This window comes from Dermochelys coriacea, chromosome 6, assembly GCF_009764565.3.
Source record: "Dermochelys coriacea isolate rDerCor1 chromosome 6, rDerCor1.pri.v4, whole genome shotgun sequence".
NCBI classification, from domain to species: Eukaryota; Metazoa; Chordata; order Testudines; family Dermochelyidae; genus Dermochelys; species Dermochelys coriacea.
The window spans coordinates 23,763,974-23,781,752 of NC_050073.1; the positions used below are offsets into that span (position 1 = coordinate 23,763,974).

Sequence of the window (17,779 nt, forward strand, 5' to 3'; positions counted from 1 at the left end):
GGAACTGCAGAGCTGGCAGCGCGCAGAGCTAGGAACTTAGGGAGGGACATGTCGCTGCATCCCAGAAGCTGGGTAGGGAGCCTGCCAGCTCCCTCCCCAGCACCAGTGGGGGTCCCAGGCCCACCAGCACTCACGGCACCCCCCGGACCACTCCTCCAGCATGTGCATTTGCAACGCTCCCTTGACCACTCCCCCCTGCAGCATGTGCACTTACGCCCCTGCCCCCAGCACCCATGACACTCTCAATATTTAGTTAGGGGTTCGTACAAGTCATGAACAGGTCACGGGCAGTGAATTTTTGTTTACTGCCCCTGACCTATCCATGACTTTTACTAAAAATACCCGTGACTTAAACGTAGCCTTAGCTGTTACACTGCTCAATGCACGTAAGACTGGAATAGATCTTCAGAATATATTTCCTTTCCTGTGTTCCCCAAAGTTAGTGGCATATGTAAAGGACTAACTTGGGCTGGAGGAAGTGTTGAAGGTATATACATTAAGATTTTTAAAGGCTTGTTGGCTTTTAACAACAGGTGGCAGGAGTGGAGGCAGGGAATGATGGATTTAATTTTCCTGTGCAGAGGAAGGGGGATCAGCTTTCAAAAAGCTGAGACTGCGTTATGCAATATCTGCATTATTAGTATATCAAATGGTCTGTTTCATTTTTCACTGTTGTGGGGGGGATGATGGATGAATAAAGGATTTATTTATTTACAAGTCTTGATTTCTGAAAAAGTACAGAATTAAAACTGCTGTGATGCTGGTGATGGGATCAGTAAAGGTCCTTGTAAACCAAATGATTTGGAGGCACCTCTATTATAAAAATTTCTGTTGTGTTGTCTTCTTGTAAAGGTATCTCCTTTGGTGCTAACCTTGTCTTTCACTTGTCCAAGTGCTAACACCGTGCTTGCCTTGAGACAGACATAATTGGCAGCATTTTTTTAGGTATGATTATGCCTTTATTGGTATCCTTGTGTATTTTATGCCAGGATTTCCCCCTTATTTGGTATTTTTTCAAAACTTTACCTTTAAACTTGAGTTGTGTACAATTATTTAAAAATATAACCACAGATTTCCAATTGGCTCAAGTGCCACATGAAAGATCCCCTTTGTTACGTGGAGCACAGAGTGAAGAGGATGCTGTCTAATACAAATGGTATACTTAACTTCCATGTGCAGGAGACTGTCTTTTTCACTGTGCCAAAATAGGCTGTCAATTGGACTCGGTTGCACTGAGGATAGGTAATTCGTTATGAAGCCTTTTGTGTTGAGTTCATCAGTTTAGAATCCAATACAGATCAGTCATGATCAGGTATCTTTACAGTCTAACAATAGTTGGTGAATTGAAACCACAACCTCATTTTGGTTCCTTGTGCATTGCTGTTTGTATTCTGAACACAACCCTCGTCACTGGCAGAATTGAATGGGTTTGGAAACTGAACCCTTGTCACTCATGGCGCTGGTTCCTTTAGTCCAGAATGTAAGATGTTGCATAGACTGTGTCAGATGAAGTAATTTTCATTGCCACTACCTATGTTCCTCTTCAATGGATAAACATAGGGCTTCAGTCTCCAGGACTGTCAGTTGGACATTTTTCACAACCAGTAAGTTCCACTTAAAAAAAAAAAAAGTGAAGAGAAGGCAAAGAATCCAAGAGCACTCAAAGCTGCTATGAAGACTGACTTTCATCTCTTGTTGTAGTTCTCAAGTAGAGGATAAGAACTGTCTATAACTAAATGTAGTAATGAGAACTAACTTTACTACTGAATTTGGAACTGTATTCATTTCATCACTTGACTGGTCTTTCTTGCATCAGGAAGGTGCCATTTCCCGGGTTGCCTGTTCTTTACATGATGAAGATTATGTTGCTGTTGCCACCAGGTGAAAAATTTGATTTAATTAATTTTCCTCTTCCTACCTCAAGGCTATAAAGCAAGTTCTCTGCTGGAGTGTATTCCACAATAGCCATGTTGGTCAATTTCCCTGTTAGCTAAGGCCTGAGACATTTCAGTGGCACATGAAAGTGTGTTTGCTGACCTGATAAAGTGAAATGGGTAGCTAAAACATTTATATGTTGAAATTCCAGTTAGTTACATTTATTTAGCTTACAATGGACACCTTTATTGGCAGTTCAGAGGCCCAGGTTTGAGTGAGCAACCCTCCAAGTCAGGGCTGATGTACACTGGTAGGTTGGTGTGTGGAAGCTTGTATTGTGCCTATCTTTGGATAAATGTAGCACGTTATTTTTCAGAATTGTCAACCTCGTATTTTTCATATGCACAGCATTCAAACACAACATTATTATATCAAAATTTATTCTTTGTTTGCTTGCCTCTTTCTGCAAGCAGCACTTCTTTACTACTGGTATAAATGATTGTCACTTTCAAAAGATCAGTTCTCTTAAAAATGTTAATCTCCTAACTATTACAGTCAAGGCCTTGTAGTGGTCTGGGAACTCAATCAGGAGCGTCGTGGAAAGCCAGAGCGGATTTATGTTTCCACTGAGCACAAAGGCAAAAAAGTCACATCTCTCTGTTGGGATACAGTCGCACTTCGAGTTTTTGTAGGAGATCATGTGGGAAAAGTATCTGCTATCAAGATTAATACATCCAAACAAGGGAAGGTAAAATGTTACTCATTTTCTTTACAATGAGAGGCGATTCCAACAGAGACACACAGATTCAATGTGTCCATGTTTGTTAGTAAAATCAGGATGGGGGAAAGAATTCACTAGCAAATTAAGTTCTGCTCGTTTTAGTGACTAGACAGGAGTGATGAACTAAATACTGGTATAAATGTTTGCTTCAATTCTTGACTGTATATGTAGCTAATCCAGCAAGTGGCAATATAATGTAAATATTCAACAATACATTAGCATTCAATTTGGAGGTACGATTTACCACTTTTAACCGACATTGAGTTCAGGGTGGATTTTTTGCACAGTGATGCAACTCCTTTTTAGAAGTCTGAGCGTAAATCCACAATTTCTGTCTTGGCGGTTACTTTAAATAGTCTTAAGTAATCAAAAGATGAATGCACCACTTATTATGGTACTTCTGCTTAATTGTAGAATGAGACCATCACTGTACAGGATGATATTAAGTTATTATATATACTTACGGCAGCGTATAGAATATAGGCACTGCCCGTCCAGCTAGCACAGGTATAAATAGCAATGTAGACATGTCTTAGGTGAGTAGAGTAGAGTACCATCCATTGCTAAACACACGAGTATATATTCTACATAGCTCTCCACATGCTCAAGCATTGCCTACTATATATACTCTGCTGTTTTTAACAGTGTAGTGTCAGAGTCCATTCCCTGTCACGGGGAAAGACTGCAATGGAGAAAGGCTCTGGCAGTGGGAAGGCAGCAGGGAAACTTCCCCATTCCCCTCCCCACCAGAGACTTTCCTTGCTGTCGCCCCTGCCAGAGCTTTTTACTGCCATGTCTTGCTACGCACTTCAGTGACAAGTGTGGACGCAGCCCGCTTTCACTGCGGCATGTAGTTACATGTGTCGTGTCTGTAGACAAGGCAAAAAACAGTTTGTCACAGTCCTGGCTAAGCTTCTCCCACTGGATGCTTGGCAGACAGCTGTGTTTGTATCTCATGCTGGATCTATGTGCTACTAAACTCCTCTGGATAGGCTTCTGGTTTCTTGGGCACACTTCCCAGGCATAAACTCTCTGATGCCACTTACGGGGAATGGGACCTTGTGATTGAGCAGTCTTGGACTCCAGGATCAGTGCTGACCCCCAAAACCCTCCAGTCTCCCCAATAGCTTAAGCACACCTTCCCCAGAGCTCCGTTCTCATGAGTGTTCTGGTTCATAGTTTAATCCTTTAGGGACATGTGAAGTTAAATGAGGTAACGCAAAAGGACTTTCTAAACTAGTCATGCTTTATTCATAAATCACAAGAGATAAACAGATATAGGCAAAATTAAATATCTTTATTCAATTCCCTCCCCAAGTGCTCATGCTGAGAGGTGTTTGGATTTTGGTTAGTGTATTCAGGGTCCCAGGACCTTCCTCTCCTTCCTTCCTCCTGACCTGTCTAGCCACCTTGTTCTGTGCAGTGAGAGAGTTACTCGGAGCACACTGTCCATTTATAACTTTCCAGTTCCTCTGCCATGTTACTCTCCTAGTCAGCCTCAAAGCTTCCCTCAGGTGATCAAGATCCACCGTCAGGTGTGCTGTTGCTTGGTTACTGCCTGTCTGAAGTCCAGACTGAAAACACTAGTTTCTTGCAACAAAGCCTCCCCGTATAGGTAACTGTTAAAATGTTAATGACTCTTGATGTTCCTGTCATAGCTGTCTAGTTAGGGTCTGTGCCATGTATAATACAGTCCCTGTTATCAAATGGCTGATTCAGTCTACACTGAGGCTTTCCATGGTATAGCAATTTCATAATATGAACCAGAATTCTTAACTTTTACATAAGGAAAGTCCCAAATCATGTCACAGCTCCATAGTTAAACATATTACCAGAACAATTGCAAAAAAGAGCAAAACTGGAACTGAAAATTATAGTAAAGTGGAAGTTCGGGTTTTGAGGTTCATATCATGTCAGATTTGAACAATACATTTAGCATTGAATCTGCAGAGAGCTTTTAGAAAACTGGCCTCTATCTTTTTTGCTTTTTTATAATTTGGGCTTCAAATTTGTCAGGGCATTTTATATAAAAAAATCATGGAGCAGTTGCTAAGCCTGTGACTCTTAATAATTTTATTATGACTGCTCTGTGATTCTTGATAAAATATGCCCTGACAAATGAGGGGGCACCGACCAGCTGCAGCAACACCCTCTGCTCTGACACCACAACCCTAATCCTAGCCTGGGAAGGGAGGGGGCTTCAGAGCAAGCCCAACCTGCACTCACCTCGAGCACAGGGAGCATCAGAGCCTGCATCCTGTGGGGCCAGCCCCAACTCCCCACTCTGGGCATTGCAACCAGGCATGCAGGATTGCAGCACTACTCAGATTTGGCCCAACCAACTCTTCGTCGTGATAGAGTGGCAGACCAAACCTGAGTGGTGCTGCAATCCCATACACCTGGTTGCAACACCCAGAGCGGGGAGCTGGGCCCAGCCCCGCAGGACAGGAGCTGAGGTGAGTCATGGACGAAAAAAGTCACGGATAAATGGGAAAATCATGCTATTGTGACTCTTTTTTCCTGCCATGACAAATCTATAGCCTTATTTATAATGTATAAAATATAGCCTATAAGAAGGCCTGAAAGCCTTTTTATTAAAGAAAAAAATCTGCTTGTTTTAGAAGTATCAAGTAAGTCAACTCTATTCTTCCCTGGTTTTACTGGGTTACGTGGGGGACAAGGAGAGAAAATGTCTCCGGAATATATAATGTGTGCACTAAACCCTCAGTTGAAGGGATTGGACTGTGGAAACTCTGACGTACTTTCTCCACAATATTAATTGGCCATTGAAGCTAAATAATACCCAAAGCTTTAATAGTCAGGCTATGGCCTTTCTGTATTAGAGAATTGTAACAAACTTTTCACTTGTGCTCCTACTGGTTCAGCTGCATCAGTGTCATCATGAGTGAGAGCCCAGGTGGTGCTACTTGATGTATGGCCCACAGTCAATGCAATTCATCTATGTGAGAATTATTTAATAAATGGTAGTTAGACAACGTACCGCAGAGTAATGATGAAACTTACCGGCATTTGTAGGTCGATTAAATGTGAAGCTAAGTTACCTTAGTAAATAGGTGCATTCCCACGGGGAATAAGTTAAGGGAGACTATTGCAGGCTTAAAAGAAAATGTGTATTACATGGGTAATGACACATTTATATAGAAAGATAACTTACTAAAAAAAAAGTCGGAGAGGACTATGATGTACAACAATGAATATAGTACAAGTATACATTAATGGGGAGAAAAATTACAAGACACTATAGACAAGGCCCCCATCTTGCAAACACGTATGTGAATAACTGTATGTATGTGGATCAGAGGTTGGCAGACTATTGGCCCGTGGGATTGTCCTGCCTGGCCCCTGAGCTCCCGGCCGGGGAGGCTAGTCCCCGTCCCCTCCCCTGCTGTCCCCGCTCCCCCGCAGCCTCAGCACGCAGCGCCGCCAGCACTCTGGCTCGCCACTCCTGCTGGGCAGCGTGGGTGGCATGGCTGGCTCCGACATGGTAAAGGGGCAGAGGGTCCTGGGGGCCGACAGGGAGCAGGTGGCGATTGGATGGGGTTCGGGCAGGCAGTCAGGGAATGGGAAGGGGAGAGCTGGATAGGGCATGGGAGTCCCAGGGGGCCTGTTGGGGGCAGGGGTGTGGATAGGGGTCTGGGCAGTCGGGACAAGGAGCAGGTGGGGCAGTCAGGGGACAGGGAACGGGGGGTTGGATGGGGCGGAGGTTTTGTGGAGGGGTGGTTAGGGAATGGGGAACAGGGCGGGTTGGATAGGCGTGGGAATCCCAGTTGGCCTGTCAGGGGTCGGGGGTGTGGATAGGGGTCGGGGCAGTTACGGGACAAGGAGAAGGTGGGGTTGGATGGGGGTGGGGTCCTGGGGGAGCAGTTAGGGGTGGGAGTCCTGGGGGGGGACAGCCAGGGGACAAGGAGCGGGGGGAGTTGGATGGGTTGGGGATTCTGAGGGGTGGGAAGTGGGAGGGGGAAGATAGGGGACAGGCTGTTTGGAGAGGCACTGCCTTCCCTACCCGGCCCTCCATATAGTTTTGCAACCCCGATGTGGCCCTCGGGCCAAAAAGTTTGTGGATAGTCCATTGAAATCTGTAGGGCTATTCACCCGCATAAACATTCTCAAATTCAGGGTCTTATTTGTAGGAGGAAAGTAATGGTGTACGTTATTGGACACAGGACAGAGTTAAATTAATGTGAACAACCACAAACAGTTCGAAGTTTGCCGTTTTCTGCCCTTTGAGTGCAGCATTTTGCAATTTTTTCATAATGTCGTTTTTATAGAATATTATCAACATTGACCTAAGCCCAGTATGTGTTGTTTTTTGTTTGTTCCTTTAGGCAGCTGCTGCTTTTGTGATGTTTCCAGTTCAGATTATAACCACTGTTGACTCCCGTGTAGTTCAGCTTGATTATTTGGATGGAAGACTGCTTATTTCTTCACTTACTCGCTCCTACTTGTGTGATACTGAGAGGTAAGTTATATGCTAACTGCAAAAGTATCAAGACATCTCTTAAAGCTGGAAACTGATTCAAATGAATCTGCTGAAAGATCATGCTTCTTTAGAATTTACATTTATTATTTGTAAATTTCATCACTCAAAATTGTTACCGTTTAGCTGGTCATACATACTCATCATGGAAGAAACTTACTGGCATATTGTAGACCAGATATTACACCTTAACAGTATTATCTTAACAGTATTAACTTACTTTTTGGTTTTGCTTCTGATTTTAGGGGTTGGGTTTCATGGTTTTAAAATGAATACTTTAGTTTACAGCTCTTCAGAACAGTATTTAGTGTCTACACTGCACATGCAGTTTAACAGACACAGTTAAACTTTGAGGTCAGCAGAGACAGCAAGGAAGATACCAGCCCTGCTGTGTAGACCCTAGTTAGATAGACCCAATTGGCTAGGAAAATATCATAGAAATTACTTTGATTGCTAAAGCAAAATAAGTAGTAAAATTAATGCAGAAAGGATGCAATGTCTTCATAAAGTACAAATTTAAAAATAATGGAAAACTGACTTGTATCAAGCAAACAGGTTTAGTTTTGGTTAAACTGCAACTGTCTCATCACTCTATACTGGGTGAGATTTTTTGGTTTAACTTACTGGCCATCAGGAAGTTTAGACTTGAAACTAGTCGAAGGTTTCTAACCATCAGAGGAGTGAAGTTCTGGAACAGCCTTCCAAGGGAAGCAGTGGGAGGGCAAAAGACATATCTGGCTTCAAGACTAAGCTTGATAAGTTTATGGAAGGGATGATGTAATGGGATAGCCTAATTTTGGCAATTCATTGATCTTCAGCTATTAGCGGTAGATATGCCCAATGGCCTGTGGATGGGATGTTAGATGGGGTGGGATCTGAGTTACTACAGAGAATTCATTCCTGGGTTGCTGGCTTGCCCACATGCTCAGGGTTTAGCTGATAGCCATATTTGGGGTCAGGAAGGAATTTTCCTCCAGGGCAGATTGGCAGAGGCCCTGGAGGTTTTTCACCTTCCTGTGCAGTGTGGGGCACGGGTCACTTGCTGGAGGATTCTCTGCACCTCCAAGTCTTTAAACCACAATTTGAGGACTTCAATAGCTCTGACATAGGTTAGAGGTTTGTTATAGGAGTGGTGGGTGAGATTCTGTGGCTTGCGCTGTGCAGGAGGTCAAACTAGATGATCAGAATGGTCCCTTCTGACCTTAAAGTCTATAATTCTATTAAATAAACTTTACCATATCAAATACAAACTAAAATATTTTGGAAGCTAACGGTTATGAATGTTCCTTTGGTGGATACAGTCCTCCAAGAAAATGTTAAAACAGAGCCTGTTTTCTATATTGTCTAAATATATATTTTCCCCCACTAGAGAAAAATTCTGGAAAATTGGTAACAAAGAAAGAGATGGAGAATACGGCGCCTGTTTTTTCCCAGTTGGAAAGAGTTGTGGGAGCCAGCAGCCATTAATATATTGTGCACGTCCTGGGTCAAGGATGTGGGAGGCGAACTTTGAAGGGGAGGTGCTAAGTACCCATCAATTCAAACAGCTGCTCTCATCTCCTCCTCTCCCCGTTATTACTCTAAGGTAGTGGTATTGATGGTGGTTAGTGATAAATTGGATTTCATCCCATGACTCTTTCTGTGAAAGCTACTCTCTGAAAGTCACAAAATACAGTAATAAGTCAAGTCATGAACAAACACTTCCGCTTGTCATGCAGCCTAAAGTTTTCATTTTGCAGCTCTCAGAAATATTTGTTCAGCTGTTCTTTATAGCATCCACTTGCCCCATACTTGCATCCAAAAGTTGTTTTCTTCTGAAAGGAAAAAAAAAAAAACCTAATGACAAAAGATCATGCTTAAGTAGTGACTAATGCAATGGTTGCCATTTCAATTAGAAGTGGTCAATTTTTATTACATATCTTCAAGTTGGCAGGAGCTCTGTGCATGAGTGCTTTAAGAACTGATTTCTTTGTTTTGTAGTCAATTCTGGCTTCCAATTAAATGTAGCTGTAGCAAGTTATCGTCCTATTTGATTAGAGAAGTGAATTCATACTTTGACTCTTGGGTTATATTTTCCATAGCAGAGATGCAGTTTAAAGTGATGCCTTTGGATGCTCTAAAATTATTATTACTAAACATAGAGCTGTTAATGCACTACTGTTTGGTAACATGTTTGACTCTTCTTGGAATGGGTTAGGTTGGGGTAAGGTATTCTCAGAATACTTCCAGTGTACTTTATACCTATGGAAAATATAACTACATAATTATTTCATAGAATAATTAACTTTTTTCTATATTGTATTTTAAATGTTTTTGATGGGAAAAAACTTCTAAACAAACTGATCTCTGACCTTTACTGTAAATTATCTTAAGAGTTAAGGCAACCAGAGATCTTGGATTCTTGTAAATTGCTATTTCCTGTTCTGAAGTATCAGTCCTTTTGTAGTTTATGATGACCTCTTCTTTCCATATTCATGGCTATTTAAAATGCCAGTGAAAAACAATTACTGCTGTTAGTTAAAAGAATTATGCTAATCCATCCACCCTGTATTAATTTTAGAGGTAAATTGTAATATAGTCAGATTGTGACTTTAGTAAATATTGACATTCCTAAGTATTCCACTTTAGTAATAGTAGGTCTTTTGCCAATAAACTTTGTTCATAAGTGACAGTAAAAACTAAAGCCTCAATCTTACAAACATACCCATATGTTTAACTTTATACATATCACTTTAGTGGAACTAAATACATGCTTAAAATTTAAGCATGTGTGTAAATGTTTACGGGACTGAGGGCTTAAATATTTTGCTAACGTGTGTTTTGTAATTAGAATGAATAATTGTCAATTGCCATTTAGATATTATACGTTTTATAGGTTGGATCCTCAGTATAATACTTCCGCCTGCTCCCTCCAGTCTTTGTCTTTCCCAAAACTGTTATATTTGACGTAAGTATTTACCAGCGCTCTGCTTTATTAACAATATTGTCTTTGTGTTAGCTTTCATCTCATCAGTTCAAATTAATATCCTGCCAAGCTCATGAGCAGTAGTTTTGATTTGTTTATCCTCTTCTTCCCATGCTCCAATTCCTCTTAACCCACTTCCCCCCAACCCTGTTGTCTAGTGAATTATTTTCAAAATCCTAATTACTTTAAGTTTCCAGGTCTGGTCAACAAAATATAAATTTGTACCACTTTTAGCATTTCCACTAAACGCATTTTTTATGGGTTCACAGTTTCATTAAATCTGCAAACCTTCTCCAAAAGTCAGGTTTTTTTTAAATACTTTTTTTTTTAACTGTAACATCTACAAAATAATCTTCCTACCTGAATTCCCGTTATGCAGGTTTGGTTAAATACGATAGAAAACAGATGTGTTAGGTCAGGATGCTGTCTCTTAAAGTTCAGATCTTGTTCTCTAAATAAAAATAGTCAATAGATTAATTAAATACACTATTAAATGGAGTACTCTGGCAAGAGAATTTCCTTCTGAAATGAGTACATTAAAACAATGCTTAATATTTTTTCTTTGCTTACAGCGAGCATTGTGTTATGACGTGGACAGAAAGAGGCATTTATGTCTTCATTCCTCAGAATGTTCAAGTTTTTACTTTGGAGTGAAGTAAAAGGTGAACTTTAAGGAATTTACGTTTTTGCTACATTGTTCATTACATTTTGACTCTCTAAAGTCCTGTACTTATGGTACAGTAAACCAATTTCCATTTCCACAAAGGGGTAAATAACATTAATTAATAACTTTCTAGTTTAATAGCAATTTATATGACAAATTTTTGAATATTAAAAAAACAACAAACCTTTGAAAACTAATCTTTACAAATTACTTATTTGGATGCTTGTGAAATAAAAGTAATAGGGGACAGTGTATTGAATCTCAGAAATAAAATGACCAAATGCGATTCAATGAAACACCATAAATATTATGGTTTTCTTTCCTTGCTTCTCCTTACTCCATTTTATTATCTTTCAAAGAATATCTGATGTGGATCCAACTCTAACAGATTAGGAGACTTTTGTATAGTGATCTTCTAAATTGTATTTACATTCTTCAGTTTAGACAGCTGCCGAGTTACACAGAAGGACTAAGAAATGTCAAACACTTATGTGGTTACTATATTGGTCCTAGAACTGTTCTAAAGGTTCTAAACTGTTCTAAAGTGTTAACTGCACTCTTGATATTAACAGTTCAAAATGCCACTGTTATGGAGCATTTGCACATTTAGTGTTTCTTGTATATCAAATTAATTAAATCCTTACAAGCAACTAATTAATTTCAAATAATGGGACCTGTCATTGTGCTACGTAGTCTCTGCATTTTGGTTTTTGTTTTCCAAAGAAAAAAAACGTGCATAACATGTAATTAAATACTTCTAAGTAACTTGGCAAAGATCAAAGGACTCTTAGATTTTAATTGTATGCAATGATAATTATATATTAACGTACTGTCATCTAATTTTATCCCATATTCTATTGGTCTATTTCAGGAATGGAAATTTGTTGTAATCATTAGTAGGCAGATGGAAAATTACAAACTGTTTCCAATGTGTTTGTGGCCGTGTCAGTCCCAAGAAATTAAAAATGTAAGGTGGCTGAAGAAATGTCTTTTATTGGACTAACTTCTTTTGTTGAGAGAGACAGCTTTCGAGCTTACACAGAGCTCTTCTTCCGGTCTGGGGAACTTAATCAGAGTGTCATGATAAATCTGTTCTACGTTGTATTGGTCCAGTACAGAATTTGGTCCAATAAAATACGTTACCCTCACCTTCTTGTCTCTCTAAATTGTTTCCAAGTTTACCCAGAAATGGACAGGAATAATGATAAGTACATTTATTCCTAAGACCTTTCTATTCATCTGTTTTATATAGATATCCAGGATATAGCAGTGTACAGAAATGAGTTGTTCTGTCTGCATACGAATGGAAAAGTCTCGCACTTCTCTCTTCTGCTAGTGGAGCGGTGTGTAGAACGTCTGCTAAGAAGAGGTTTCTGGAGTCTTGCTGCCAGAGTCTGCTGTCTCTTCCAGAACTCTATTATTTCCTGCAGAGTAAGTTAGGACCTCTTCCCACCTCTTTACTACATCTATTCAGTTAAGACCTTGGTCCAAACCAAATCCTATGAAACTCTGCACTTCGGATTTTGGAGTTTTTTTATCATGTTGAAATGTTATTGTAGAATTAATTAGCAATGACTCCTTTATTAGAAAACTTAGCCTATAATTGTATGGGTAGTAAATTAAAACCCGTCTGTTATGTTTCATATGTGCATTAAGACTATTAACAAACCTCTTGCTTTTTTGTATTGTTAGGCAAGAAAATTTTTGCCGCTAGAACAAACTAGAGCACTTGAAATCACAGCTGGACCTCTCAACCCAAGTGATGTCATTAGCCAACTGGAAGAATTGATATCAAAGCTGGAACCTTTAGATTCTGCATGCAGCAGCAGAAGGAGCAGTATTTCATCACATGTAGGTGTATATAAAGTTGAATTTTTTCATTAATTGAGTTCTTCCTCATTTTGTTATAAGCTTGTCTTTTGCCATCTTTGACCGTGGTGCTGGAGTGATGATACTGAAAATGCTCAAATGCAAAGAATAGGGCAGACAATCTCCAAAACGGGTGGTTTATTCTAATAATTATATTCACCAGGCCAGTAACAAAACAGCCTTTGTAATGCCTTACAGGTTCTCTTTAAGCACTGTAGCCTTTGGCTCCCACTCAAACAGCCAAGTCTTTATGGTGAGGATTAATTAAAACCTTATTCACCATATATAAAGTCCTACCAGTCCCAAGGGATCAGACACATTACCCACCAGGTCAATGAATATTTCAGATCTTACCCAAATATATGCTTACAACCAATTCTATTAACTAATCTAAGATTTATTTAAAAAGAAAAGTTATTGTGGTTCAAAATCATTATATGTGCAGATATGAGTATAGTTCTTAGGTCAGTTTCGTAGTAGAGATGGTGATGATGCTGATTTGTAAAAGTCCTTTCTGAATCAGTTCAGTAGGTTATAGTCCAATAGGCAGTCGATGTGTAGAGTTGTTCAGATTTCTTCCATGACAATTTGCAGGGATAATTCAGGGTACACCTGGAGACCTCTTGCGACTTGAACTTCCCTATCAAAGTTTAAGCAAATCTGAGATGGTAAGGATCAGGCCCGAGCCCTTTATAGCTAAAGCTCAGCAGATAAGTCTCTTGACATCAAATGATCACAGCAGGGGCCTTCCCGAATGAGAATAGGCAGTGTATATTGTGCTTTGAAGCTAACTTCTATTTCCTATGTATATGCTGATAAACTAGTTGCATTGATTAGCATATCGCAATTACCCATTCAAATGGTTCATAGGTATGTACTGCACACTTCAAAGAGAAATAAAGACAATGATATTATTACACCACAAGTTTCATCTAAATGTTAATATCCCTTTTTGATCTCTGAATCAATAGAATATAGTAATGAAACATTACAGACAGGAACTGAAGTTTAGCATGTACAAGCTAATTAGATTACATGTTAAACTTGTAACAAGATATAGGTAAACAGACAATACAGTTAATATCTGCTTCTAATTCTCTAACAATAGAGGGTTACATTTCAAGAACTCCTGGTGTATTTAACATGGCTTTCTTAATTATATACAAGGAATGGTCCTGTTTACCATTTCAGTACTATTCTAGTATGTTCTTAAAGGTTGATTTTTGGATCAGCCAGCTGCTGGTTGCTTAACCCTCGCTGGCTCAGTGTCACACAATCCTTCACTCTGCAGATTAGAAAAAAGGTTTATCTTATATTTGCCTTTCTTCACTGATAGTGGTCAGATATTTAGGGTGTGGGGGAGGTAATATCTTTTATTGGACCAACTTCTGTAGGTGAAAAGTACAAGCTTTCAAGCTACAAGGAGCTCTTATTCAGGTCTGGGGAAGGAAATCAGAGTGTCTTAGCTAACTACAGTTTGAGACACATTGCTAAACATAAGGGTTAACTCATATTGTAGGAGGCCACATGAAAAGAGGTGGGCAATTGAGGGTTTAGACTATTATGCATAAGGGGTTTGAAGTGGACAATTAAGGACAGCAGGCAGTAGTGGTGGAGGGGGGCGTATTACAAATTGTTGTAATGAGCCATAAAACCAGTGTTCCTGTTGAATCCAGGGTTTTTGTTGTCCACCAGAGTTACGAATTTAAGTTCCCAGTTGACATGTACCACCCCAAGTATTGGAACCCATACTGCATGTCATCATACAGTTAAAACCCATATTTGATGCGGACCACATCCTGAAATAAATCTTTCTTGAGTACCCTATTCTTGTCTTCAAACAACCCCCCAGCCTTGCCAAGCTCTTCATCAGAAGCAAGCTCCCCACAAACCAGGATGTACCAACTCAAAGTAGCACCAAACTCTGCCAGAATAACAGATGCAAACCTGCAGACATATCCCCACTGCTACAATGATCAGTACCTCACACAACAAAAACACCTTTCAAGATTCATGGGTCCTACACATGCTTATTACAACTCATTCAGTACATCAAATGCCCCAAAACAACTTTGTGGGTGAAAACAGTCAATCATTACATTCTTGAATGAACTCTCACAAAAAAATGATAAAAAACAAAAACACTTACTGCCTATGGGCAAACTTTTCTCACAAAGTGATCGCTCCATGTCTGGTTTCAAAGTAGCAGCTGTGTTAGGCTGTATTCGCAAAAAGGAAAGGAGTACTTGTGGCACCTTAGAGACTAACAAATTTATTTGAGCGTAAGCTTCGTGAGCTACATGCTCAAATAAATTTGTTAGTCTCTAAGGTGCCACAAGTACTCCTTTTCTTTTACTCCATATCTGTTCTTTCAATACTGCCCTCAAATACCACAATACCTTCAAAAGATGAGCTTGGGAACTTAAATTAATAACTCAGCTAGACACCAAAAACACAGATCAACAGGGACACTAGTTTTACGGTCCATTACAACAATTTGTAATATCCCCCATCCCCGCTGCCTGCTACCCTTAATTGTCTACTTCAATCCCTTATGCATAACAATCTAACCCTCTGTTTGCCCATTTCCTTTCAAGTGGCTGCCTAGAACATGCATTGTCCCTTATGCTTAACAATCTGTCCCAACTGGTATTTAGCTCACACACTCATTTCCTTCCCCAGCTCTGAATAGGAGCTCTGCATAGCTCAAAAGCTTGTACTTTCCACAGCAGAAGCAGAAGTTGGTCCAATAAAAGGTATTACCTCACCATCCTTGTCTTTTTCATATCCTGGGACCAACATGGCTATAACCACACTGCAAGATACTTAGGGTGTCTATTACTAACTAGACTAATGGGGATAGGAACCTAAAAATGTTAATTATGAAGTTCTCGAGATTTGTAAGGGTATGATTGATAGATTTTATGTTCATCTAGGGCTACTTAATTCTGTTCTCTGACCCACAATGATTCCTGCATGACAGTACTTCTCTTAAGTTATATTTTAGAGTGCTGTAACATTCTTCAGAAAATGCCGGTTTGTGTGGAAATGTGACCTCATTTGGGCATAAGACTTGTACTCAGTTTTAAAAATTGGCTTTAACCTTACTTACAAAAGTGTCAAGGGCTGTTTTACTCATGTGGTTGGTAATATGTTGACCCTAACTTTGTGTCTTGTGAAAAGGAAAAACTTGCTTCGTATTTAGCACTTACATAGCTATCTTCAAAGCACTTTAGACAACTAATTATTCTCACAACATCCTGTGAGGTTATCCATGTTGTACAGATGCAGAAATGTACAGCTTGAGCTGAACCATGACCAGGGAGAAACATGTGATTTGGGGAAAACTTTTGTGGAGGGTCTATAATTGCACTTACAATTGTGTTAGCTAACTAGTTATTTAAGACTCAATTAACTGTATTTATACCATGACCAAAACTCCCATTATAGGCGAGAGGAAGTGACTTGTACAATGTGGCTTTGTCGGAGACTATATTAAAACTGAGGAGTTCTTAGTTCCTCATCTTGTGCTCAGCCCACCAGACTTGCAGTTTTTTTTGTAGTTACTCTTCCTGTAAAAGTTTCATTTTAACTCTTAGTTCAATTTCTTTATAAATATACAATGTGTCATACTCATCTGCATACAAATACCAGAATGCTTTTCCAGCATACATGTGTTTATTTCCAAGGTTTCAGATTAAAAGCTCTGGTGGTTCACTGAATTCTCAGTATGGTTTAATAAGGATATTTTTGTGGCTCATGTGACTATTATTTGCCCCCACAGGAAAGTTTCAGTGTCTTAGACTCTGGAATTTATCGTGTTATTAGTCGAAGAGGCAGTCAGTCAGATGAAGACTCTTGTTCCCTAAACAGCCAAACATTGTCAGAAGATGAGAGACTTAAAGAGTTTACTGCACACCAGGAAGAAGAGCAGGTGGAGCTTGGTAATGGCTTGTGATGAAAATATGCTTTTCAATTGCCTTCTTTGTGTTCAGCAAGTAGCTGGTGATATGGTATCTAGGTTTAAAACAACAACAAAATCCTTCATAGCTGTAAATTCCATTTGTCTTCCACCATTTAGCTATCCCTGATTTAAACCCTATAAACTGTTTGGTGGATCACATGTGCCACATCTTGCTAGTAGTAAACCTAAAGTCACCACTTACATGGCCTCTTTTAGTAAAACGTTGTACTGAAAACTTTAGGGTTGAGATCCTGACTCGATTGAAGTAAATGGCAAAACTTCCTTTTATTTCAGTAGAGCCAGGATTTCACTCAAGATTTCCTTTTTCTGTAGGTAACTCAGCTAGGTTATTCTTAGCATTAAGGCAAACTACCCTGCTTCAGTATTAATCAAGCCTCTGCTAGCCAGATTTCCGCTTTAGTTGTCCTATCCTAACTGTAGTTGAGCCAGGCCTTATATTGATGCCAGGGCGCTGGTCAGTGTGGGTCAAGAGCTTTTAACTTTCTTGCAGGGTTTCTTTTCTGTTTTTTTTTTTTTTTTTTTTTTTTTGGAAGGGATTCCCTCCTGTACATTTACACATTAGAGTATGAGGGATGCAAACCTTTTGAAATAGTAACCCCGTTATTCCACCCAACCAGCTTTGTTCTTTTCTTCCCCCAACAAATGTCCATCTCTGGACAAAAGTAGAGGCTTCTCTGGCTTTTCAAGGGGTAGTGTGATCTCTCCTTTCTGAAAAAAAACCAATCTTTGTTAGTAGCTCCTTTCTCTGCTGTTGCCTGTCTATGTTGATAGAGGAAGCTGTTTAACGTTGGGTAGAGGATAGAATTGCTTGCAGAGAGGGAGATGCTCTTGGGTTTCTGCTGGGAATATGCTCCAGTGCTATAAGGAGAATATTGGGGTTTATTTTTTGTATAGTGAGCTGTCTCTTCAGATGCACTAGAAGAGCTGGATGAGGCAGACCTGAAGGCCCACTTCTATTAAATATTAAACTCCTTCCACCTCACCCACCCAATTTAGAGCTGCTAGCTATGAGAAGGTGGGGAGTTTTTCTCCTGACCCCTAGGTTGCTGATGACCTAAAAATTAAGTGGGGCAGGAGAGCAAAACTCCCTTCTCATCAGGGAGTCAACCTGCTATCCCCTGCAGAGTGGGAGCATCCTGTAG

At 39.9% G+C, this 17,779-nt stretch overlaps 1 protein-coding gene across 1 annotated transcript in view; it reads left to right on the plus strand.

Moving 5' to 3' along the window:
• Positions 1–17,779, plus strand: part of HPS5 (HPS5 biogenesis of lysosomal organelles complex 2 subunit 2) — a 41,419-nt gene that overhangs the window by 4,227 nt on the left and 19,413 nt on the right. Inside the window, 12 exon segments of the mRNA XM_043517582.1 lie at positions 1,817–1,881; positions 2,431–2,623; positions 7,003–7,136; positions 8,524–8,739; positions 10,030–10,101; positions 10,692–10,758; positions 10,760–10,781; positions 12,036–12,214; positions 12,476–12,499; positions 12,501–12,540; positions 12,543–12,634; positions 16,437–16,596. Coding sequence (XP_043373517.1) covers positions 1,817–1,881; positions 2,431–2,623; positions 7,003–7,136; positions 8,524–8,739; positions 10,030–10,101; positions 10,692–10,758; positions 10,760–10,781; positions 12,036–12,214; positions 12,476–12,499; positions 12,501–12,540; positions 12,543–12,634; positions 16,437–16,596 — 1,264 coding nt within the window.